The sequence below is a fragment of the Zonotrichia albicollis genome, chromosome 7 (genome assembly GCF_047830755.1).
Source record: "Zonotrichia albicollis isolate bZonAlb1 chromosome 7, bZonAlb1.hap1, whole genome shotgun sequence".
Lineage (NCBI taxonomy): Eukaryota > Metazoa > Chordata > Aves > Passeriformes > Passerellidae > Zonotrichia > Zonotrichia albicollis.
Genome location: NC_133825.1, coordinates 38510592 through 38536904, shown reverse-complemented (window position 1 = coordinate 38536904; position 26313 = coordinate 38510592). Strand labels below are relative to the sequence as shown.

The 26313-nt window shown below is 45.4% G+C and overlaps 1 protein-coding gene across 1 annotated transcript in view; it reads right to left on the bottom strand.

Moving 5' to 3' along the window:
- NEURL1 (neuralized E3 ubiquitin protein ligase 1) overlaps positions 1 to 25241 on the bottom strand; it is a 146574-nt gene extending 121333 nt beyond the window's left edge. Inside the window, exon 1 of the mRNA XM_005481579.4 lies at positions 24915 to 25241. Within this exon, the coding sequence (XP_005481636.1) occupies positions 24915 to 24999 (85 nt within the window). The 5' untranslated portion in view covers positions 25000 to 25241. The remainder of the gene's footprint in view (positions 1 to 24914) is intronic.
- Positions 25242 to 26313: the final 1072 nt, after the last annotated feature.

Genomic DNA, 26313 nt, shown 5'->3' with positions numbered 1-26313 from the left:
TCTCTGGAGCTCTCACAGAGCCTTTTAGTAGAGGCAATAAAGTTGTGGCTTTAGGAACAGGTTGTTAAGATGAGGATAAACACACTCACAGGCCGGGTGAGCCAAACAAGCTGCTGCTGGGGCAGCAGTAAATCCCAGCCGGACAGGAGGCACCGGCCATCCGGGTGTGTGCAGCAACAGTGACAGCTGGCGGACACGGGAGGAAGGCCCCGCACATCCTCCTCCTCCTCCTAGGCTGAGTCACAACCCTCGAACCTTGGGGAGACGAGTCAGATTCAGGTGGTTCCACACTTGGCATAACCAGCCAGGCATTTGAGAGTTACCAGCATGGCCAGGGCATGATTTCCCACCTTGGCTCACCCTCCCCTCCTGCTGCACCCACCCATGTCTGCCCAGTCTGTGTTCTCTGGGGCAGAAAAGGGGCTGCTGAAGGCACAAAGATGGCTCTTTGTACATTCTAAGTTACTGGCAAAGGTCTCATACTATAAAGGAGAAACTGTGGGACAAGCAGTGGAGAGGGATGCCCAAGGTCACACCAAGAAAGCCACTGGCAGTGTGGGACAGAAGTCCCAAGGTTTGGAAAAGCCACAAGATAAGAACAACCTGTGACTGCAGTCAGTCAAGGGACCAGCAGGAGCACAGCACCAGGAGGGGTGGCAGCCATTTACTCCTAGATGCTGAGGAGTCTGAAACCTCATCCTTATTCTTCTTTTCAGGAGAAAAACAGCTTTTTTAAATTGTCCATTATTTTCTCTCTCACACCAAGCAGGGAACAGACTGTACTTTTTGCTTCTGATTCGCAAATATTAAGTCCCCTCTTCCCACTATTGGTGACTCATGAAAGTGACTCATTCACCTCTAGATAGTTTTATTTTCTACACATTTAAAATACAAAGGAAGAAAAAACATATTGGCCTCTTGGGGGGGAAATAAATAGCCTTTTCTCCTACTCGTCAGCTTTCCCCTATAACACAGATTAAAGGAGAGTTAATCTCAGACTCCAGACACTAAATCGCTCCTCTGGGTGGTCTCCAAAGGCAGCAAAGTGACAGCACAGGAGGACTCCTGCCCCGGCTGTAACCACATTAACTCTTCCCACTAGAGGCTGCTGGAGCAAAAGTAACGTGACAGTTCTGCCCCTTGCAGGTGGCCACGGGCTCCAAACCCAGCTGCAAGCAAAGCCAGAGCCCTGGAAGAAAAATCGGAAAATTGGTGGAAAAGAACAATTACATTGCAGGTTGGTTTTGTGGGGGTTTATATAGTGCTGAGAGGCTCTGCAGTGAGTCACCAGCTCACAGGGGCTGCACTTCACCAGGCAGGGGGGGACAGAGGTGGGAAGAGAGGGCACTGACACCATCATGCACATACAGCTGTGTGGGGAGACAAGGGGAAAATATCACAGCGCCGTTCTTCAGGAGGTTATGGTGTTTTCTGCTGCACAAAACACTTACTGCGCCCCATTGACATGAAGGGCAGACAAAGGGGCTCAAGCTGACAGCACTGAAATCAAAGCAAGATGTCTGGGCAAGAGAAAAGGGACCAATATTAAAGCCCTGTGAAGATCCCAAGAGGATCAAGATCTGAAGACTCGGTGCATTTTGCAGAATCATTGCATGCACCGCCTTGTCAAGCCAATATTTGTGCCTTCATTCTCCTCTCCAGTCACACATCCAGCTCTCCTTAATGTACAACCTTTGTGCCAAGTGAGAAAAGGATTTTTTTTTTTTTTGAGAGGATACTACTATTGAATAATTATCATTGCTGGTTAGGATAACAAAGAGTTTAAAAACAGAGAAATTACCCTGTCTGCAGCAGAGGCAAAGTGACTGATTCTTATGTTTAAGGGAATCAAAGAGAGAACCTGTAGGTAAAGATACCTGTAAATTCACCATCTCTCAGTATCCTTAGCAAAGCAATTCTTCAGGTCACACATCACACTGAAAAGGAGCAGGAGCCACAACCCCAGACACAAAGCTCCAGCACAATAACATAGTTCTCATTCAAGGATCTTATTTCACTGCTACACAAAAAAAACCAACACCCTCCAGGCTAACAGCAACCATTGCTATTTCCCAAGCATAGGTTACACTTGGGGGTTTCTTATTCCAATCCCCTTTTAAATTGTAGATCTTCCCTCCAGTCAAGCATCAGAATGCCAACTATCAACAAGCTTATGTTTACTAATACTCTTGCACTGTGATAAGCATTGAATGGCTAAGGCTCTATGCAAAAAGGGAAGGAAGCATAAGGGGAAAAAAAAAAAAAAAGACATTTTCCAATGGCACACATCTCTAACTACTGACAGCTGGGGGACAGGATGCTATTTTCCCACTGCATAGGAGCTACCACTTCCTTTGGTATCCTAGATTTAGAAACCCATTTTTATCACCTGAGACCGTGTGGTTTATTAGCAGAGACAGTACAGTTGGTATCCAACACTTGGCCAGTGGGCACCCCAGGAGGAAACTCAGGAGCTGGGTCCAAACTCAGAGGCTGAGCCTCTTCTCTGCTTACGAACTTGGCTGAAGCCCCAGCTGCAGAGACAATACAGCAGCAGGCATCAGCAGAGGAGCTCCAAGCAAACACAACCCACGGGAACTGTCCACCAGAGAGCCACAGTGAGGCTCATCCTGCACTATCATCTGAGAGCACAAACCTTATCATGGTGCTTGGGGGAAAAGCAACAACATGCAATACTGAAACATGATTAAAATTAAGGGTGACCAGGGGCTTTTCTCCCCCTGAGTTCGAGGAGTAAGTCTCAGATATTTGTGATTTCTGATTTAACGTAAGATATCCGTGATACAGAGCTGGTTACTACCTTTAATCCTCCAGGCTCCAAAAGAGCTGCCAGAGAGCATTATTTTTAATGCACTCTCACACAGGGATAGAGTTTCCAAGGAAGCTGCCAAATCTAGCAAAGGTTTGCACTTTTCCTTTCCAACACTTTCTTAGAAAGCTGGAAATAATGTTACCTTACTTAAGTGGCCATTTTAATTAATTTAGTTTTGCTTTAAATACAACAACTAAAATGAAAGAGGAATGAAGCTGAACTTTTGGGCACTTAAAGCTGTCTCTCTAAACACAGAGCTCACTAAAAGCCTGACAGGCAAATTATAAAGATGTATAGAAGACCATTTTTAAAAGAGCACACATTGTCCAAGGCACAGCCTGTATATTTCTTGCTGCACCAGAGCACATGGACCATAATCCTAGAGGGGCTCCTGGCTTGCTGTAAGATAAACTCCAACAACACTGGTTATTAACACTTTGAAAGCCAGAGCCCATTCTCATCCAAGTAAATGAGAATCAAGTTAGATTTTTATGTTGTATTCTTTGTCCTAAGAAGCATAATTTAAATGAAAATACAGCTGGCAATTCATCTGGGCTATGGATGAGAAATTGCATACTTGCAGGTAAAAGCAGAGCTCCCAATATCTCCTGGTTGCTAAAGGCAGATCTTTCCTAAGCTAGTCACATAAAAACATCAGCGTCTCTCCAGGAAAAAAAAGAGGTGGGATACCTCAGCAACCAGAGGAGACAAATGCAAATCAAATGTGCCAGTGGAAGGCAGAATTTCTCAGTAGTTATTACACTGAGGGGAGAGAGGCCAGGTCTCCGAGTTTCAACACCCACCTGTGCCACAGGGGCAGCACCAGGCAGCCTCCTCTGCTCTCTGGGCATGGAAAGGCAAGCAGAATGTGAGGTGGCATTAATATGCAGATTGAAAGAGATAACTCAGCTGTCCCATTCTACTTAATTCCAATTAACTCAGCAGCCCATTCCAATTAACTCCACCCAAAACAAAACAATTCCAAGCTTTTAATGCCATAAGGTGTGCCTGGGGAGGTGCTGGAAGGTACAGCATTGAACTTGCCATTTCCCACCTGATCAGAGACAAGCCTTGTCATTGAGCACTTGATGCTTAACCAGGTTTATCACCATCTCCAGCTTCTCTTAGTCATTAGATAAAAAACCACAGTAACCATTACTGCTGTAGAGGTCTCAACACCAGCAAATGCTGTTAACATAGTAAAGGAGAAACAGATTGCCTGGGCTGTCATCTCCCTGACTGCCAGAGAGGCAATCCCCACATTAAAGATGGAAAGGAGCTGAAATGCATCAAGCACAGATGTTCAGGACATAGAAACAGGGTATTTTAACCAAGCTTAAAACAGACCCAAAGGTGTGCGTTTGCTGGTCCCTCTGCATGGGCCCAAATGTTACCCAATGACATCTGCACACCTGACAAACAGCAGAAAGGAACATTCTGTGCTGGTGTATTTTTCTCTTCAAGATATATAAAATCACTATATTAGTCATGCTAGAGCTGAACTGTTATAGCTCTTTTATTATTATTTACCAAAATGTTTATCAGCCAGATTTGTACTATTAAATTCCTGTATCATAAAATTACTCTGATATCCAGAAAGTGCAGTATTATTGAAGTGCTGTTCCTCCCCAGCTTGCCTTTCCTTCTCTCTTTTACAAGGTTCTTTCTGTGCTGGCTGCCCTGCAGGAAACCACAGGAGTCAAGTTCTATGCAGGGATCTCACCCTGTAGGCTTGGGGGGCTGCTGGCTCACAACACTGCTCTCCTGAACCAGCCCCCCACCCATATAAACCAACTTTTTTTTTGAACCTAAATAATTCAAAGCAGAACATAAGGTTTTTTTGAAAAATGCTTCATTTTTTTTCAGCAGCCATTTTATTTCCTACAATAGGCAGCCCACACTAGTCCCTGGAGCTGGCTCAATGAAGAAAGCACTCCTGTTTGTTTTGCAGAATACTAATACAGTCTTGGGAAGCAAGCTCCTAGATTGAAGCTCACAGAGGCAGCACAATCAGGCCTCTGCTGAGAAATTATGAAGAGGCAAAGTGTTGTCTTGCAAGAATCCCACTGCTCCATGAACCCAGCATCTTGCCTGGCCTCTGTGCAAGACAGGAGAGAGATTCCAGTGGTGGAGAAACAGGGATGGAAGCACTACAACAACATGGCTGCCTTGCTGGCTCCTCCTGCTGAATCCCTAATACACAGATACAGTTCATTCACAAAAATGTGAAGATCCCAGCCCTGGGAATCCAGTCTTCAGGAACCTGCAAGGAACTGCCCTGCAAATGAGTACACACTCTGTCATCTCCGGGAGGAACCCACTTGCACAGAGGGCAGAAGAGGTCTCAGCAGGAGGAGAATCTTCCCTAAATCATTCCAAAGCTCATCAAATTAAGGCACCAAGCTGGTCAAATGACACACCCTGAGTTCAGACATGCCTTCAGTCTTCAGTACAACCCCCCAAAGGAGTTTAACTTCCAGCAAAGCCACATGAGACAATCCTTCCTTGGCTTCCCTCCCTGGCCAGACCATCCGGCCCCATCCCTCACCTCAGGACATGTGCATGGCACAGCAAGTCCATTCAGGGATGCAAATGAAAACTAACTCCTCAAAATAAGATGTGGGGGGAAATTGTTTTTTCAGTGAAAAATATTTTCTTGAGTGGTGGGCCCCCATTCTACAACCAGCCCAGCTGTAGAATGGGGGCCCACAGCAAACCCAACACTGACCACCTCCAACCTCCTTTGAATTCACACTGAGTCACTAATTTGGGTCTAAATGACAGCAGCAGGAACTGGGAACTGTTGGTTCTTTCCTGCAGCTTGTTTCTGGTTAGAATTACCATAACAACAACTCTAAGTCTCTCCTTCCTTTATCCCTACATAGAGGTATTTTGAGGTGCAGAGAGGTGAAATGCCTTGGTATCTGCATGGGAGAACTGAGAACATCAAGTACAGGGATTTATCTCCACTAAGCCCTGCTGTGACTAGTAGACCATGCTGTCTCACATTACCAGGCAGATTTCTGCAGTGTTCAGACTGTTCTCCTGAAGAGATTGCTGCAAAGGAGATAATGGGGACACAAAGAGCCTCATGCTCTTTGGCAGCGCCCCACCACCATGCACATGTCCAAATCTAGAGTAACAAACAGAGGTGGTTCCTGTCCCCCTGCACTTCCCCTGACTGCAGTGGTCCTGGCTCCCTCAGGAAACCGGATAAAAGCAGTAAGAAAACTGCCCAGGACACCACTTTACTGGCAGTAGAGGAACAGCCATTAGCCAAAAGATTACTTAATTTAATATTTGTTTACAGCTGCTGGGGATTTCCTGAGGTTAGATGCTGTTTAATCAAACCATGGAGCACCATTCAGCACCTGCTCCAGAAGGTTTCAAATCCATCTTCAAATAAAATATAGGGACCAAAGCAATACTGCAAATCATGCTTCCAACACTATTTCCCATGCTTCTCTTTTTTTCCTCCTTTCTGGCACATCACCACCCACATGAAAGCCAAAAAGAGACTGTAGTACCTGGTTACACAAGGGGAGCCCATCACAGTAGCAATTCAAAAGCTTCTTCCATAATCCAGCAAAATTTTTCAATCCAGAAGTCTCATTATAGATTGGCAGACACATCTACCCATCCCCACAGCCATCCATCCACTACTGCAGCAGCCTCATCAAGTGCAAGGAGAACTTTGCTGTTGCCTGTCCCTGGTGCATTAGCTGGAGTTATTACATCCAGCTGCACAGCATAAAGCTACAGGAAACAATTTCATTAGGGTCCCATTAGGCTTAGACTGGGCTTTTCACATGCAAGGGTACAAGAGGGAATAGCTTTGGGCAATAATTTGAACGCATTGTTAAAACCATTATCTAAACTACAGATTCATATTTACAGGCACAGACTTCCATCCATCCCACAGCAGCCCACATGGGCACTTTGGGATCTGATATTTAAAGCATTTGGTGCTGGCAGCAATGCTCCTCCAGGAGCTTTAGGCACCACAGGGACACAAGGGTCATTCAGACAAATCCACCACTTTCCAAATAACCCCTGGAAGCTGCCACTAGGCTGGAGAAGGGCTCAAAGAAAGAACATCTCCTGAGAAACCAGTCTTGTTTTCTTTGGTGCTTTGCAATTTGCAACTGCCCATGATGCTGCTGGTGTTCCCTGACTCAACAAGAAATGTTTAGGTCACAGGTTGTTTATTTTGCTGATTCAGAGTAACCCAGTATGTGAGACGGCACAAGTTTAATGATCCTAGCTCAAGAGATATTTATTTTTTAAAATTATGATTCAGTGTGTCAATTTAGCTAAATAGAAAGCCTTGTGTCATCATAAAGCTGTGATGATACTCTGGAAATATGGTCTCACTGGAGGAACACATTGTAATTTTATACCCAGCTATTGAAGAAGATGAGGCCAAGCCCTGAGTGAGAGACACTTTGATGAAACAACACATGAATTAAACATAATTGTACTAGAAAAACAGTAAAACAAAACTAATCATTGAGGGCCCTGTGTTTACCATGAGCAGTGACATTTGCATTGGCACAGGGCATTCCCATCCACAGAGCTCCAAATCCTCCATGAATATCAGTAATTAAATAGTGCATCATGCAGCCAGAAGCAGACAGGTTTTGCCACATCCAGTTTTGCAGAGTGAGTTGAGATCCCACCATGACCCACAGGACCCCCAGCTGCCTGCAGAGCCCTGTGTGCTCCCTCCTGTCCAGGCAGGGAGTGGGGCTGCACCTCCTCTTTGCTCCTTGGGATGGCCACCATGCCCTTCCCTTTAATTAGGCTATTCCCAGTGGAAAAGACACTGCATGCTCCCACTAGATTCCTCCCAAAATTCAAACTTAGGACTTTCAGTCATAGCCCTACTAGGGAAGACTCAATGTATTTTCCCTCATAAAATGAAGATGTAATTCTACACTGGTCTGCCTGCTATGAACATGTCTCTACATGCAATGCTGTCCATACCCACATTTAACCTAATAAAGAGAATAAAACTGGGTTCAGGAAACCTGCTTTCTTCTATGTTTCCATGAAAGCTGGATCTCAAAACCCTTTTTTATGTCAACAGCAGATCACTGTTTCACAGACTTCATCCAGCAGGGTTGGTAACTAACTTAAAAAACGGCAGATGGAAGCATTAAATATTTATTGGACCGGAGTGCATTGATTTCAGAAATTAACACTTTGCAAATGACTTCTGTGTGAACAGTAATTAAACAGTCACAGTCCAGCCCAGGTTCTGAGTAAACTGCAACTCTTTTTGCAAAACATATGTATACATAAAAATACTAGCACTTGTCTACTGATTTCCATCTGCACACACCAAATTGCTCTGTGATTATGAATTAAAATTAATTAAAACTTTGGAATGATTTTCCACATAAAGTTGGAGCTGTGGGAGCCCTTGTGCTGGGCTCTCAGGCATCATGCCAGCTAAGCTTGCAGGGAGCAGGAGTAGCTGATGCATTGCTTTAAACACCAAGGACTTCATGGCCTCATGATCCCAGGGCTAGTAACGCTGGGACTGAGTTTATGGTAACAGTGGGATTGAACTTCAGGGGGAAACCATGAGAAAAGTGCAACTGATACTGCCAGGGCCCCTGCAGGCTCCACATGTGATCCAGGAGTACAATTGTAAATAGCAGAAAGCTGCTGTTTGCTTTTGAGCTCGCTCGTCCATGTGGGAATAGATTTGCTCAAGAGATATTGCAGTTTTATTTCTTCAAGAGGAGTATTAATCTCCCACTTGTGCTGTTGCATGAGCAGTAATGAGACTCACAGAGTCTTTAATAGACTCTTTTTAAAATAAAACATCTTTTAACTCTGCTTGAAAAGTAGCTTCTTTTGCCAGAACTACAGGTCTTCCTTTCAAACACTGTCCAGTAGCCCTTCCAGGACTGTTTCCCTATTCACTTCACACTTAAGATCATGTTCTGTTCGTTAAGGCAGTAGCTGAAGCTTCATTAAAGGTAACTGTGGATGGTACATTACTGAATTGGAAGCACTGGGTACCATTCAGCAACCTTCCCCTCTTCAGCACAGACTGCTATGCACTGCATTTTGCTACCAAAGCTGGATTTATTCCAGGCTCTGACTCCATCACTGCTTTTTCACTTTCTCTCTTCCCCCAAAACATATGTACTTAAAAACCCACCAGAAATGAACAAACCCACCCACACAGGGATGGCGGGTGTGTGAGGCAGACTCTGAGCTTTCCTCGTGTCTGTGCTGAGGGAATGGCAGCAGCTCCCCACAGACTGCACCCAGCAATAAGGAGCTTATTTTCATTTTATAGGCAGCACTGGGCTTTGCTGTGGGGCTCAAGGGGCCACAGAGGGGCTGTTTTCCCCCAGCAGCTGGGGTTGGATGCTGACCCCACCATGCTGTGTGCTCCCCGTGCAGCAGCACCTGGGGAATGTGGAGCTGCCTCCAGAGCGGCACCAGCACAAAGCCCAGCTGAGACACAGGAGCAGGAATCAGAGGCTCTGGCTTAGCCCAGCCAGGTGAGGACAATGCTGCACACACACTGCAGAGTGCAGGAGAGGGGTCCTGGGGGCAGCTGAGGGGTGGCAGCATACACAGGTGCAGATGGGCTGGCAAGGCCGTGCTCTTTTTACTGAGTGCACATGCACACAGGCTTCTTTTGCTTGCTTTGTCCCCTTGTGTCCCATTGCAAGGTGCAAATTGGGTTCATGTCCCCAGGAAATCCTGGGAGTTTGTGGGTGAGTTTGCAGAAGGAGATGAAGAGAAGGCAGCTGCCAGGAGACTTTAATGAGAGCTACTTCTACGCTCGTGGTACAATTAAGAGCCACATAATGAAACAAAGGCTGGCTTGTTTGTTTTTTAGTGAGCTCTATTTATATTTGACTTAAACTATCTTCATTCATTTTCTCTAAATCAAACCTCCACTGCTGAAATCTTGTGCATCAGAGTTAATAAAGGACAGCTATAATCTGATTTACTGCATCATTCCAAACACAAATGTACTCACAGGAGAAGCTGATAGTTTACAGCAGCAATGTTTAAAGCAGAAGAATTGACAGCAAATTGAACATAACTTCTCAGCTGCCTTGCAGAAGGCTGAAGTAACTCCATAGACTTGTCTGAGGCATTTTTAACATGTTATTGTTAACACTAAGAGGTTAAGTAAGGCTCATGTCAAAGCTAAGTTTATGCTTCACAAACTGGAAACTGGTGAAAAGCAGGTGCCTTATCTGATAGATTTCATCTGGCTGTTAGGGATGCCTGAGTTTCCAGATGTCAGAGAGTGGAAAACCAGAGAAACTGCATGTGAACCAACTCAAAGATTGCGAGATCCTTGAATATTTTTTATCTTCAATAATGCAGAAAAGGGGAAAAAACCACCAACTAAATAAATCAAGAGAGTTAGATTTACTCCAGCTAGAGGATTAAAACAAAACTCAGCATTATTATTCCCTGGATTTATCCCCTTCCTTAAAACAGAGAAGCCACTGATTCCACCATAGCCAGAAATGTGAACTGGAGGTTTTGTTCTTAGAGGAAGAAATTTTGTCTTTTTCCATATTTAAGCTTTTAAACAAAGAGAGCTTCATTCTAGAAGAGCAGCTGTGTAATTAAGACAATTTCAGAATGAACAGTGTGCGTCAAGAGCCAAATACTATATTAATTATATGCATTAATATTCTGCTAAGAAAATGCTAATCAAATGAAAAAAAAAATCATGTTATTGCACAAGAAAGGCCACTAAAAATATAAAAATAACAGAGAAGGGTGACAGTCCAAGACAGGGCAGGTCATGGCATGCTGTGAAAGCAGCTCCCAGCTGCAGAGGATGCGTCCAGCAAGCAACAGAGAACACCCCTATCTGAGCAAGCAGAGAGTGGGCACAAGTCAGCTGTCCTCAGAGGTGAATACTGAATAAGGGACTTCTGTGTCAAAGAGGGAGCTTTCACAAGCCAAAGGATTCTTGGTTGTGGTCTGCTCTAATTTTTTTGTGAAGAAATTCAGAAAGGAGCATTTTCACAGAAACAGGCAGCAGAGCCAGAGATCAGAACAGGTGGGTTAGAGAGGTTTCCTGGCTGGATTGGGCACTGGGATGCCATGCTGCTATGGGGACACACTTCAGCCCTCATCTACAGACACTCCCCATGGCCAGGGGTGGGGAAGGAGCCCCTGAGGCTGCCTGGGGAGCCTGGCTGGCAGACACAAGGCAGCAGTGCCCAGGGGACAGGAGCAGTGCAGGTGAGGAGCTGCAGCAATGTCTGTCACTGCCCCAGTGGGACCGAGCATCCCTCCATCCCTCCATCCCTCCTCAGAGCCACAGTGTGACCCCACACTGCTCCCCCACCCCTAATCAAGGCTGCACAGCAAAACATCAGCATCCACTCACCAAGAGAGAAAAGATGGGATTTCCTTTAGGGTTAGGAGGCCACAACTAAGTGTGAAACTCCTGATTCCCACTATGAACAAAACAAAACAAAACAAAACAAAAAAAAAAAAAAAAAAACCAAAAAAAAACCACCAAAAAAAAAAAAAACACACCCAAAAAACAAAAAGACCCCACAAAGTCTCCGAAAAGCCAGAACTGCCTTGCTTGCTTGTATTGAAAGTCTGATTTGAGGAAGTTTGCAACTGCACAAGGGCAAGAGCCCTCTGGCCTCAGGTGTGCAAGGTGAGGCTGGGGGATTTCTGGCTCACAGCCTCCCCGTGGGGCTCTGCACTCACATCAGCCCAGGAAGAGAGCCAGGCTCCGTGTGGGAATTGGGGCTCTCCAAGGAAAACCTTTGGACCCTACAGAGGTGGAGAGGTGTTTCAGACCTTGCCTCTCATAGCTTGTCACACATGGGGCTTACAGCCCCAGTGCCATCCCTGGGGACATGGAAGGGCACCCATCTCACAAACAAACCTGGGATTGTTACTCAGCTACACAGAGGGCCAAGGTCTCATTAATTAGCATTGACATTTACAACAGAGACCATGAGACATGAGTGATACAAAGATGGATGAATTCCAAGAGGATTAGGGAGCAAAAAAAAGGCCTGAAGGATGGCTGTTCTGCTTATTCTTGAGGTTTCCTTGTAAAAAGAGACTATTGATATTTGAATTCTTTTTTTTCTATTAGAAAGGGGGAAATTGTAGTAGGTCTTCTGCCATGTATCTAAATTGCAAAGTGCTACACACCACTGAAATGAAAAGAGGTTGCTTGGACTGACCAGTCTCCAGTAAAAGGATTTGTGGGTGGACCTGAAGATTACAGATCAAGAGGGGTTTTGCTGAAAGGGTGTAGCTTAGCCTTGATTCAGAGGATTTTCAAAAAAACACTGCAAAAGTCTACCAGTTGTCTGCCTCTACTAACACAGGGTCAAGCTCATGATAAAATAAACCATCTGCTCTTTCAGACTTTCATCCCAAACCAGAATAAACCTGTTTTGATGCTCTTGTGAACTTGGCTCCTTCCAGTGTCTTTCATGTGCTCCAGTTGACATCATCAGGCATTCACATTCCTTGGATGCGTTCCTCAGCACCGACCAGTGGGATTCTGCCTCAATTCATGAGTCTTTTCTATGTGGCAATGCCAACAGCAGAAACAGCTGCCCTGGTATTGAGCACTAATTAGCCCCCATTTCTCACTTTCATCTCTACTCTGTTGCTGATCCCTGGGAAAGGGTCTTAGGAATTCAACAGAGAAAGCCAAATTTAGCTCTGGAGAGGTGATCCACTGGCAGTGACAGTGGAACAGGGCAAGATCACCAGAAGGGGAGCAGATGCTGTACTTAATCCCAGCCCAGAGGCAGATCCTTCACCACCACCTCAACCTCCACATTCTTTCCAGGGTGAACATGGGGCAGTCACACTCACATTGAGCTCTGGGGTCTCCTTTCCTCTCCCCTTCCCAACCTGTAGATTCAAAACTCACCAAGACTCGAATGTGCCATTAGAGGGAAGAAGTGTTAACATCTGCAATCTGCACCTGCTGGAGAGGCATGAGGACACTTCATGTATGTCTGTGTCAACCAGGCAGGGCAGGAACAACCACCTCCCTTTATTTAAAACCTTTATTTCAAGGTTTTTATTTAAACCAAGTCAGAAAACCCCATCACCATTGGTGTGGCTTCCCAAACCACAACACACAAATGCTCACAAGCACTATGAGCCCCAGCTTTCCCCTCTCCTCTTGCCATCCTGCTAATTGTGATGTCTGGGGCTATAAAAAGCACAGCACAAGAGCATGCCTCTCCTGATCTGCTTCCGTGTTTATAAGCATGGCTTATCTAATGACACTTAGGAAGTGTTACCAAGGAGACTGTTTGCATCCTGCACCATGTTGCTAAAGCAACACTGCTAAATTAGATGCAGCTTTCTTAGCCTTCACCTACTGTATTTGCATTGCTATTAAAATGAAACAGTCACAGGCTTAAACTATATTTGGGTCATTCACTCATCCAAACACCTGAAAATAGTCCAATGACAGCAGCAATGGAGTTTCCCCTAAAAATCTAACACATCTCTTACGTGCATTTCAAGGTCTCCATCTCTTACGTGCATTTCAAGCTTGCCCCTCAATGTGACCTGCAGTCAGAACAAGCCATCTTTCATGCTGCAGCCTTCCTCCACAGGACACGTTTTCCCTATGTGTTTGGCTTTTATTTGAATGCATCAGGAGATTTTAACTGTCATAAATAATTACAGCATCTTAGCATTTGATGGAGCACAGCAGAAGGCAATTTGTAAGTAGCATTAATTTTTGAGGCACAAGATGGCTCAGAGGCACTGGAAATGCGACAACTTGCCTGGAGTTTATGGGTCAGCTGTTCATCCTCACCCTGAGTCTTGGTTCAGCTGTAAAGAGTCACCATTCAAGGGCTTCAAGATGGCCCATGGAAAGATTAAACAGCTAAACAATAATTACTTGTTTTGCCCTAAATAAAACAGTAAAGTGCTCATTATGGAGATGATAATAAAATAGAAATAATTTTAAACTCTAAATTACTAGCTATAAACAAAAACAAAGGCCAGGGGCTATTTTAGGTGATGTTGCAGAATAAATTAAATATAGAAGCTCAAAAGTCTACTGGTAGGAGGGAGAGTGAGCAACCAAGAGGTGGGGTGGCAATGGTTTCCAAGGCAATTAACAGCTTCTCTAGAGTTTGGACATTTGTCAATATGATAAAAAACATAAAATTCAAATAGCATCCCTGCACACACAGACACATTAATGTAGAAATATGGACAGCTGTCTGGAACTTTACAAGAAATACTATAATTTTGTGACAACGTATTGTATTTATTGTAAATATACAATAAAGATAATTTTACTGTGCTGTTCATGGTACCAAGCAATGTCACAAGCAAAGTCACTGGGCCCTCTGACATCCAATATTTTGATGCAAATCTAGAGCAGTGTATTACCCCCACAGGTTTCTGTTCTCATGGTCTGAGCAGTACATTTTGGTCAACGACATGTAACAATGAAATACCATCCCACCAACACCCAGATGGAGCTCTCCATCACTATTTAATATGTTTATACCAAAAATAACTCTTGCTTTTAACACTTTCAAATTTAAAAGATAAACTCAGGCAAGGACACAAATACTTGGCATCTGTCACTGAATTCAATCAGCTCCCTGAATCAGAGCAAAAGCACCCTGTTCCAGCTCTGCTGCACTGTGTAATAAAGTTTGGGTGCCTCTTATTAATAAATCCTTCCTTTAGCCCAGAAGCACTACTGAAAAGCACACCTGGGAGCATTTTACTATATATAAAATCTCTGTTCCAACAGCAAATTAGATCTGCCTACAGAATCTAATCAGGAGAAGGTAACTCCTTCCTGCTGAACAGGCTCCAGCACAAGCGAGCCCATGTCCAGAGAGATTTCACCTGCCAGGGCTTGTAATTGCCTGTGCCTGGGAATTTAAGATGGAAAACCAGAATCTGGACTGGTAAAGAATTTCCTAGCAGTATCAGGCTCCAGGTCAGCCTATTTCAGGATGAGGAGATGACAGAAGCTCTTTCCTCCCACCCTGCAAGAGCTGTGGTGAGGTTCAGTTCCTCAAGTTTTATCATTGTTTTAGCTCTTCCATGACAAGGTGTGATGAAGGCACAGAAGAAGAAGACTCCTGCAGTTGGCCATGGCTGTAGAACATGTGTGTGCCCACCACCACGCTCCCCTGAGCTGGCTGGACTAGGCCAGCACAGTGCTGCTGGAGAGGACACATGGTGGGGAGGACACCCTGCAGCAGGGGAGCTGTGCTGGGGTCTAAACAAGCACTCAGAGGATTCCTAGCTCCTCTCATAGAGCAAAAAAAAGGATGGTTCAAGTTTCATGGGGCTCCAGATCTACAACAGCCACACTCCCTCACGCCTCCTCCTATGGACACACAGCAAAACTCCATGACAGTTCTGAGTGAACTGTGGGAAAGAGTTGCTTGTGTCCACACACAGAGGCTGCAGAAGGTCCTTTTTAGCTGCCTCTGCTCCAGGGGGGCTTTCCCAGGACCCAGCACTCACCAGAGGGTTCAGGTACCCCATGTGAAACAGGCCAGGGGAATCTCCAAGGAAGGGTCAGAAATGAGGATTTGCATTACCAGCAAGGCACAGAGAGGGGAAGAAAGGAACCTCCCTGTCTACCAGCTCCTCCTTCTCCCATGAGACATAAGATCAAAAGGAAAAAAAGCTTTTCTCTGTGCTAGCTGTGCCTCTGTGAAATTTTCTAAGGACTTTCTGTTGGTTTTGGATCAGGTCCTAGACCCATGTGGACAGAACTTGGTGTGTCTGGATTATTTATTAGCAAAAGGGTTCCCTCTGCAATCAAGCGTGTAGAACACCTTATTAAAGCATGCTCTGCTCTGAATCTGACCTGATGGAGCTGGCATGAAGAAGTTCTCAGCACGCCCTGAGAAACGCTGCTGGGCTGCGAATTGTCATTACTTCCCTCATGTCAGTTCCTCCATGGCCTTATCTAAACTATGTCATAAATCTTCTGGGTTTTCTCTGAACTCTCCTCCTCCTAGTGACATTCTGTACTTCTGAATAATGTTGTCTCCATATGAATTACAAGGGACACAGTAATAATGCTCCAGCAGGAGCAAGGGAAGCAGTGGGAAAACAGCTAAAAGCTACACTGAACTGTTTTCTTACTTGCAATCTTCTGTCATACACCAAGCTGGAAGATTAGATAACGAGACTATTTATAGCAGCATTGCTGGATGTGTATCACAAAACCTTTATTGTAACACCACGACAAGTATAAAATTTTCATTTTGCCTGCTACTTCCCTGGGTCCCAGCTTCGTTTGCAGCAAAGCATTTTTGCTTTTGCAGTGGGGTTATTAATAATGGATGCAGCATTAACATTTCCAAACTGGGAGTTCACCCTCAGTCAGTGCTCCCACCCATCACTCTGTAATTTCTCCTCCTGGGCTTAAGTTGAACTGACAACAGGAGGCTGACAGTGTCTGCTCAGCCACCAAACACACTCTGTGGGCAAGAGCAGCCAGAGCTCACTGCATTCACTGCTGCAGGTCCCACCTGCACAGCTTCTCTGCTTGAAACCTGCAGCCACTTTTTGACCTCTCTGCTGAGCCCTCCAGTGCACAACCCGTAAGGCCTGAGAGCAACCATCCTGAGGAGATGCACAGAACAGCAGATGATCTCCACCCAGCAGATGGGAAGAGCTTTCTTCCTCAACTAATGTAAGGCAGATTTCAAGCAGAGGAGCAAAGCTCTCAGCTGTCAGTACTTATCTCTTAGCATCTCAACTCTAAACCTTGTAAAAAAAATATTCATGCTTTTTATTAGGGAGAACTTCTTGCACCTTTATTTTATCTCATGCTTGTTAAGGATGGGATTGTTGAGGAGTTATACCATTAAAACAAGAACACTAAATGATATACAGAAATAGGATTAGGAATGTAGAAATCCAGTACTAAACATCAGAGGTAACCTAGGTCCTTCATTATGTTTTTACTGCATTTTTAATAAAGAAAGTAAATTTCAACTACTTGTCCACTTTCTGTACTTGATGAACATAATGAATTAGTGAGGAACATTTTGTCTTTTCCATTTTCTATCACATCTATTGAACTGACTCACTCACTCACATAAGAAACAGATTCTGTTTGCACCATTTACAGTTATTTGTGCCCTGTCTTCTACAGTGACTCAGTATTTCTATGGGAAACCATCTCTTCTATTCCTGCCTAGTAAATACTTGTTAAGTATAAAAAATAGGCATTCATCACAGACAAAAATTATCTTGCAAGATAGATATTTAGAAACACAATGGCACCATTTACCCAAATCAAAGAAATCATGAGTAATACCAATACAATTAATGCTACATTAAAAGATACCACCTAAGGAGAGATTTGAACTAAGCTTTTGATGAAAACATGGAACCTGGATGGTAAATTAGCTCTGTTTCTAGATCTGTTTGCCTTATCTGTCCTTTGTCTCTTCAGAAAGCAGACTCCCTCTTTGCTAATCCACTGCTAGCTGCTGACAGTGGCACCAGTTAGTTACACAGCACCCCAGCCACTGCTTTGATGAACAGATCTTCCCAAGCACTGGTGCTAGATATAGGACATGTGGTGGTCATATCATAAAAATTGTGAGATTATGTCAATAGTGAATCCATGCCTACACCCATGCAGGACCATCTGGAAAGTGTCAGTGTTACCAGTGTGAAACTCAAATACTAAATACAGAGGAACAATAGAGGAGGGAGACTACACAAGTAATGTCTGTACTTTAGAATAATTTTTTACTAAAATGTTGTTATCGTTTTTTTAACAAAAAGTTTACATCAAGTGAGTTTTTTGAAACTAAAAAACCTGCCATGGAATTTTATCTCTGAGGCTGGCAAAGAACTATTAATATTTACTTTTCAAAATTTTGCATAAAGCAGCCCTACGGTTTAACCTGACAGTTTTCTGAGAGCTGAGATTCCTTCCCTATGCTTCAGCAAAAAGTTGAAATGAGGTGGACTGATGGAGGATTTTATAAACATAATGCCACCATGGCACCCTCTGCCCTATAATTTCAAAACAAAATCCTATTTTAATCCTGTATTTGAAAGGCCAAATAACCAATAGTGTAAAAATGAACTAGCATCTTCTAAAAACACACGTTCACCATCTCGAGCTCCCCATGAACAAATGGAGATGAAAACCTATCCTCACCTCAGTTTTACAGCAACCCAGACCTTAGTATGGATAAGTATCCAAGTGTCTGCCCTCCTCTCCTCTCTCAGCTTAGCAATGCCCTGGTTAGCCAGGCCAAAAGGCAGCCTAAGCTCATGGGTATGTCACACTCACAACAAAAGTTTTAACCACAGTTAGACCCTAACTTTCAGTGAAAATTCAGTTCTCATCCCCAAAACCACTTTGGTATTTGTGGCACAAAAGTGAGCACCTGCATGGTGCTGTGATTAAAGTGAGAAACTACTTTGGGATTTGGCAGTTTTCTGCACAGCACTGAGCACCTGCACACTGCTGTGATTAAGGTTAATCTTAGATCAACCACTTCTAGATGAAGACAATCCTGAAACACAAGTATTATGGAGCCCACTCCTTGACACAGCTCAGAACTGGATTACTCAGATGTCCTAAACTTTCAAGGCAGACCAAGTCAGAGCACGTGCAGATCCCCAGCTTGAAATAAGTAGCCCCTGTGAAGGTACACACTGTAAGTAAAACAACATGTACTTATGTACTTGCCACAGGCAACAATTTCAGCACTGCAGAAGTGCTGGTTCCTGCAATTATCCTAGCAGCAGTGGGTAAGAACAGCTGCCAAACCGGAAATCTTCCACGCCACTGTATGAGATATCTTCCCAGATATGGGAATATCCACAAAACCTGCCATTTCAACAGTCTAGGAAGCAAAATGAAGCAGGGGCTACTTAGGCTTCTGCCATTAGGAGGTCACTGTAGGCAGAGAGAACCTGCTTTCTCTTAGTCAAAATGAGCCCACAAATGGAAAAGCAACTGCATCGGTCAAAGTCACAGTGTGCAGGAGACACAGTCACATCCAAGAAGGCTTGTACAGGGACCTGGTTACAATCTCTTCTGCCTCCCAAATAAAGCCGGGATGTTCTGTGTATGGCTTTGACACTGACACGGCAATGAACCACCCTGTAAACAACCAGGCAGGGATACTCCAGAGCCAGCTCTATGCCTCCATCTACCACTGCAAGGTCTGAACAACCCAGCTGCACCTTTCACTGAGGTTTTAAGTTCTCATTTTAGCACTACCCTTATCAGCTAAACACAGGTAGCTTTAGGAAGACGCCCTTGGGAAGTCAAAATGAGAAGGCCAAATGGTCTTTGTCGCAAATGTCAACAGATTTCTCTTTCATGATTTCTTCCAATCTCCCTTAGAAGTGGACTCATTTTAGCACACACAGCATCCATCAATAATGAACTCTACCGAGCAACTACCTACTGCAGGTGGCTACAGTCACCTTTTGTTCATTTTATGTCCTCCAAATTCTTGTACTGGAAGGGACAGTGAACCGTGGAGCTCTGCCCCTTCTTTACTTGCAAGTCGTTTCCATTCTAGTTGTCCCTTTTTCCAGAGACAACAGTCCTAGTTGATTCAATCATTATATGAAATTAACCCAGACTCATGACCATCCTTGTTGCCCACCTCTGAATCTTTTCCAGTTCTTCTGAATCTTTCCTGAGATTTTGGAAGGAGAAGAACCAGAACTATACATAATATACACATTTACACAACAATCTATTAATAGCCTCTATTTTCCTCTGTTTGGCTTCCCTTATAATTTCTAGTATTTAATTTGCTTTATTTAATTACTGAGCCTGGCACTAATATTTTTAGCTCAATCATCCAACTGATGTTTTGGTTCCTACTGGTTTTCAAAAGCAGACTTTCCTGCACTTGAGAAATATAGAAGCAAGAAACCAACTACATTATTTCGTGGGAAATTTGTGAAAAGCTGCAGGAGTACCTACTTCACCAACAGGCTTCATCACCTTATGAAACAGACAATAGGAAAGGAAAAGTAAGATCAATAAATTGCTGTGTTTGGAACACTGAGCAATTTTAGGCAGTTTAAATGCAATAAATCAAAGTTCAGTAGCTTGGGGAAAAATCTAGTGCTTGGGAGAAGGTCATACAAACCTGACAACCTCAGGCAGGAAAAACCTTATACCCACAACCCAGACAGGTCAGAGGGAGACAAGCAAACCCTGGACAGAGTAAAAGCAGAAGGGCAGGAAGCAGGAGGCATCCTTCAAAGCCTTGAATGATGAAACTTCTGACCCTGTAAGGCTGGAAGAAAATAATATAATACTTCAAAGAAGAACCAATTATGACAGCAATGGGAGTTGAGGTTATCTCACAGCATCACTATTGGTATCCCCACAATGCACTGCCTGTGATGTCTAAAAATGCTTGTGATGCACCCCAACTTCTAAGCCCTATGACCATCAGTTGCTGATAACCTTTTACTCCCCCTTAGTTCTATCTTTTGAGTGCACAAAATGGAGCTGGCAGCAGGACAGTCTTTCAACAATATACAATTATTGAAATGCCTTCACCAGCCAGATTACTATCTTCTATGTGTGTTTCAGAAGCTCATAAAGCACCAGGGAAATGGAGAAAAAGTCTGACATGTCTATGTGTCAGTGGAATATAAAGTTTGGAACAGCAGCTGCAGAAATGAAGGACTGTGTAATCCTGACTGGTGCTCTCCATGGGTGAGGGAAAGCAGGAAAGCCTCTGCCAGTCTGGGGGCTGCAGCCAGAGAGGTGGTAACACCCCTCAGCAAACCACTGCTGATCCTCACTGACTGCAGGTGTCCCAGCAAAAGGACTAAGAACTGCTCTGTTGAGGTGCCAGGCTGCTTCATGTGATACTCTGAAGGCATAAACCCCAGCTCATCCTACAGACATCCCCCAGAGCCATGAGTAAAAGCTGTCTGGATGAATGAGCAGTAAGTACAGGCAGCCATCGGAGCACCCAGCACAATGTGACTAAGATCTTGTTGGAGCCTCCGGATGCCACTGGAATACAAATAAAACAGAGGAGCCCATGAGTAATCAGCACTGCTGAAAAGAGGATCCCTGGCAGATGGGGCTGTTTAGCACTGTGCATGCATTCTTTTGCAAAAATATCATAGGTGCATTCACCTATGAGAAAATCAACAGGAAGAAATCCTGCTTGCTGCCACTAACTCTTCAAGGCAAGAGGGGCTCAGGAAAGAATACCAAACCTGAGTAGGAGGCTGGAGGAGAGGATTTAAGAGAGAAGACAGTAATAGTTTTTAGCTTTTACAATGTAATATTGATCTCCTGTCTACAGCAAAGGCTAAGCCTTCTTGAAGCTGAGGACACAAAGGAGGATAAAGAGCTACATGTCCATGGAGCACAGGAGATGGCATTCAAGCCCTGTGTCTCACTTCTGACCTAAGGACTAGAAAAACTTCATTTCTTTATCCTGGCCCAGCACATCTGGGAGCTACACCCCAGCCCAAACAGGGCACACAGCCCACATCTCACAGGAGGAAGAGTTAAACACTTCCAGCAAGGTTGAGCAGTACCTAAGGAAAGAAAGCAAAAGCCAGAGACTGGGAATATGTAACACTAGGCAAGGAGGGGAACTTAATGATACACCAGGATTAGAAAAAAATGGTTAATAGAGGAGATAGACTATCTTGGAAGAACCTTGAGGGCAGGAAAGGAGTTGAACTGAGGATCCATCTCTTGAGAAATAATAAAACTCTCCTTGGCTGGAACAGTTCAATGCAGACTGCCCTGACACAACTAAATAAACAGTACACAGAGCCACTGATGAGAAGGCTGATCTTTTTCATCTCAAAATTCAGCAGATTAGATACAGCTGGAGTTTTCCCACTTGGCTTCCCTCCAAACAGCCATACACACCTTGTTTGATAGTTATCACAAACCATATTTCAGAGAGGGTGGACAGCAAAAATTTCCTGGAGTTTTTCTGGCTGCATCCTTAAGGAGATTGTTACCAGATAATCATAATCTTTTGCACAGCATTAGGAAAGTACACAAAGGATCACCTTCTGTCACCCCTGACAAACTACATCTGGGTTATGGGAAGGGAAATACTAACAGGAATTCTGAAAATAATCTCACCTCAACCTCCCCATCATGATATCACCAAGTGAAAACCTCCTTCCAATCACTGGCCAGGACTTCAAGGTTAACAGCCATATCAGGACCATGGCATCACCTGCAGTCCTGGAGGAGTTCAGCTTTCACTGTCTCCAAAAGAGCAAAGCCTGTAGACACAACTATGGCCCCAAAGTCTGGATTCATAATGCAGATATGACATACTGCTCTGGAACAGATAGATAATTCCAAAGTGCTCAAGTCTAGTGGCTCCTAGTGAACAGTTATGTGAAGCGCTTTTATAAATAGCTGGACATAATAGATTTTAAAGTATTACCTTACTCAAAGGCAACTTGAAAATCATCAGCCTGGGGTTCCAGCTTTGTTCTTGCAGGTACCTTCATAAAGACCTGCCTATTTCATTTACCTGGTTTTAAAACTGCAGCTGAAGCCTGAGAGTCAAGTTGTGTGCTTTCCTCCTTTTGCAGGACCATCCACAGCAAAGCAAATATTCTGCCAGCCGTGTCAGCCTTCGTGAGATTTCTGTCTCATGCCTTCAACACCAGAAGTATCACATGGTCTTCAGAAGATTTATGTAACTAAAGGTGACCATTTTTAGCAGGACTAAGAGAAAGATATAAAAATTTCCAGCACAAGTGGGCGACAGCTCTACCATGTGCAGAGATGTTACTTCTTACTTGGGTGAGATGAACTTGTAAGGCACAGGGACTGAATTCAAAGTGTGCAGACCACCTGGGGAAACAATGCAATCACAGCTGCTTCTCAAGCAAAAATGAGCTCTAATCACCCCAACACCAGGTCAGGAAAAGGTTGTCCCAGAGTAAGAAAGTATTACATGGTGGCCAACTTATAAAGTTCTGTATCCCTAACACTAAGCCAGACACTGAAGGAAGAACAACTGGGGAACTTCAACTAAAATATACTTTACAAAATGTTAAATGGCAGATATGTAACAAAACTGTGTGACATTCATACTTTCACTGCTATGCCTTGAGTCCATTTTACAGAAACCTGTCAAATGCAATCAGACTTGTTTATTCTGCATTTAAATAGGACCTGAGGCAGTCTGGTTTCAAAAAAGACAGAAAAGGCACATATTGTCCCTGGCAGTTGCTTAGTTTTTACAACAAAGGCAATGCCTTGTTCATTCTTTATTCCAAATAAAAATTATTTCAATGCTCTGTTGCATTAGAATCTAGAGAATATTTATGCTTGCTGCCTCAGCACAGGTAGAAAAAGAATTAAAATGTAAATTAAAGGAAGAAATATAGAAACAAAGTGCCATTAACACACAACTCACTGCTCCCACCCCCCACAATCAGGTGATTCATACAGAGCATCCTCCAAATCTCACGTAAGCCACTGTTAATGGATTAAGTGGCAGTGTCCCTTCTGGCTTCAGTTTATAAATTCTTATCTGCTTAAGGTTGCTCCAGAAAGACTTCCAGCTGACAGCATGATTCTTAAAGAGACAAATCCTCCCTGGCAGTTTACAATTGCATACCAACAACGACAGCATTGCGTGTGCCTTCATGTTTGCACTGATAGAGGATGATGGTTCACTGCTTAGGATTCAGCATCCCCCTCCTTTCCAGTCTGATTTGAAGCACCACCATTGCTTGGGCTGAGTTTCTGACTGACTTTGTCTGTGACATAGCAATGAGCATTCCTAACATCTCCTTGCACGGCCATGATAAAACCACCCTCAGTTCACACAACTGCTCCAAATCACCCAAGTACAGACAAAGGGGGCAGAGAGATTCAGCAGAAGAATAATGCAAGTATCAGAAAATCCTTCCCTATAACAACCAGTTACCCAGCTCATCATTAGCCTTTTCCATTCCTCTAGACCATGCCAAAGAAGTATCCAAAAGCCCAGCAAAAAATGAGGGTGAATAGCAGCATTTCTAATTTCCAAATTGGTGGCTGCAAATTCTGCAACACATAGAGGAAGCTGCAACAAGTCATAATCTGAAATGGCTGTTAGAGCAGCACCTTCCCTCATTCCTTGCTCACAGAGAGATGTGTGACATCCTCTACCCCCACTGGCAAGGGTCTTTGGCTGTGAAAATGACCTTAGAGAAGAGGTACCCAGGTAGTGCTGAACACACACAGCGTGTGTGTACTGCTGCCCGAGCAGATTGCATTCAAGAACGATGGGCTATTTTCTGCTACCACCCTCCCAACTTCCAGCAAAAGGGGTAAAAAAGAGCAGAGACAGAGGAGACCTTTGGCAGGCTCTCCTGTCCACATTACCCAAGTGACCCCCATCCCATTTGGTGCCAACAGGTCCCCAGGAGTTCAGAAAAGGGATGGCATCCTTGTGAGGAACAGAATAGCCACATCAGCGAGACAAGGAACCCCAAATACTCCCTGCCCTCCTCCAAACAGGACTGACAGTCCCATGCACACACACATTCATGGAGCCCTCAGAAGAGACACCAAGGCAAAGCCTTCATTCACCAATAAGCACTCGGCGATTCAGTGTTCTTACTCCCCCAAATTTTTGTCCTTTGCTTTCCTAGGGTACCTTTGCCTGGAAAAAGCCGTGCGCCCATCAGCTGCCCATGGGGCAGTGCTGGGGAAGAAGTGACAGCGCTGCGAGCAGGGCAGGGGGCTCACACCGCGAGAGGCTCGGGGCGCCGGGCACGGAGTATCCTACTCCGGATAGCACAGCCTGTCCCCGGGTGTCCGGGGTGTCTGCCCCCGGGTGTCCGGGGTGCCCGCCCGGCGTGGGTGCTCAGGGTGCTCTGTGTCCCAGGGGTCTAACCCCACTCTGGCCTCCCTGCGGTACCCGGGATTTGTGTCCTGCCGGGTGCCCATCCGATCCCGGGGCGTCCAGAGCAGCCATCCCGCTCCGGGCTGCTTCAGGTGCCCGCCTGGAGGGGGATGCTCGGGGTGCCGGGGATGCCGGGGGCGCTCGGGGTGCCGGGGGTGCCGAGCGAGCCGTACCTTTGAGGCGGTGGTGGCGAGCGCGGTGCAGGCGGCCCTGGCCGCCGCGGGGCAGCGCGGGGATGCTGGAGAAGCGGCTCCCCATGGCGGCATCCGAGCCGGGCCGGGCCGGGCGGCACCGCGCGAGGTCTCTGTCCCCGGGGCTGTGGCGGCTCGGAGGGCGCCGAGAGCTGCGGGGCCGCCCGCCGGGCCCCCGCCCCGCTCGGCTCGGCTCGGCTCGGCTCGGCTCGGCTCCGCTCGGCTCGGCTCGGCTCGGATCGGCTCAGCTCGGCGGGGCGGGGCGGCGGCACCGCGGCCCCCCCGCCGCGCCCGTCGCCATGGAGACACAGCTGTTCCGCCGGGGGCCGCCCCGCCCCGCCCCGCCCAGATGTGCCACCGCTGGCGCGACAGGTGGAGGGGACACGCGGAGCCCCCGCCGACCCCCGCCCCCAGCACAAGGGCGCCCAGGACCACCAACCCCGAGGGGCAGACGCGGGGTCAGGGACATTGTTCTCTTCCCTTGCCAACCCGGGACTTCCCTCGCACCTGCTGGCCCTCAACCCGCTTCCCCAGCCGCCTTCTTCCAGACAGGAAATTTGGGCCAAGCCCGGAGTCCAGGCGCTCCAAAGAAGCTGCATCATGCATGGACGCTCACCCAGGCAGACCGGCTGTGGTGGGGTGCAGCTGTCCTGAAGCAATTAGGATTCTCATGGATACAAACATGTCAGAGCCACACTCTGGCAAAGAAGGGCAAGCAGCTCCTTGCACAGTCGTAGGGCAAGTGGACAAGTAGGCAGCTGGGCAGAGGGGCAAGTAGGTCTCATTTGTGAACATGAACATGTATTTCCAGCCAGCTCATTACAGTGAGCCCAAAAAGAAACAAATGGCCCTGAGATGAGATCAGTTGATTAGGGTGCTAACACGAAGGTTGTGGGTTCAATCCCTGCATGGGCCATTCACTTAAGAATTGGACTTGGTGACCTTTGTGGGTCCCTTTCAACTCAGAATATTCTGGGATTTGTGGCACAAGACTGGAATAGCCCTTAGAGGGGCAATTCCACCTCCTCATCATACAATGCCTTCCATCCTGTTGAACCTAATTGTCTCCAACAAACCTGTTCTTTCTCCATTTCTTTTCTCTAATCTCTCTCTCTGCCTGTCCTTGAATTGCAAGAGATCTTGAGCAAGGACTGTCACTTTTCTGGGAAGTTTCATGTTTAATGTGGCAGAAAGAGGTGTCAATGTAAGGCAAATTATAATGGAAAGAGGCATCTTTCTATTGTATAAAAGAGACCTCAAAAAAGGCACCAGTTTTGGACTGGAGGCATAGGGAACATCCATGTAAGAGCACAGGAAAGATTTCTGTGCAGTCATCCATTAAATGACAGGCACTCACACATGTGAGAGCAGGCTGCTAACT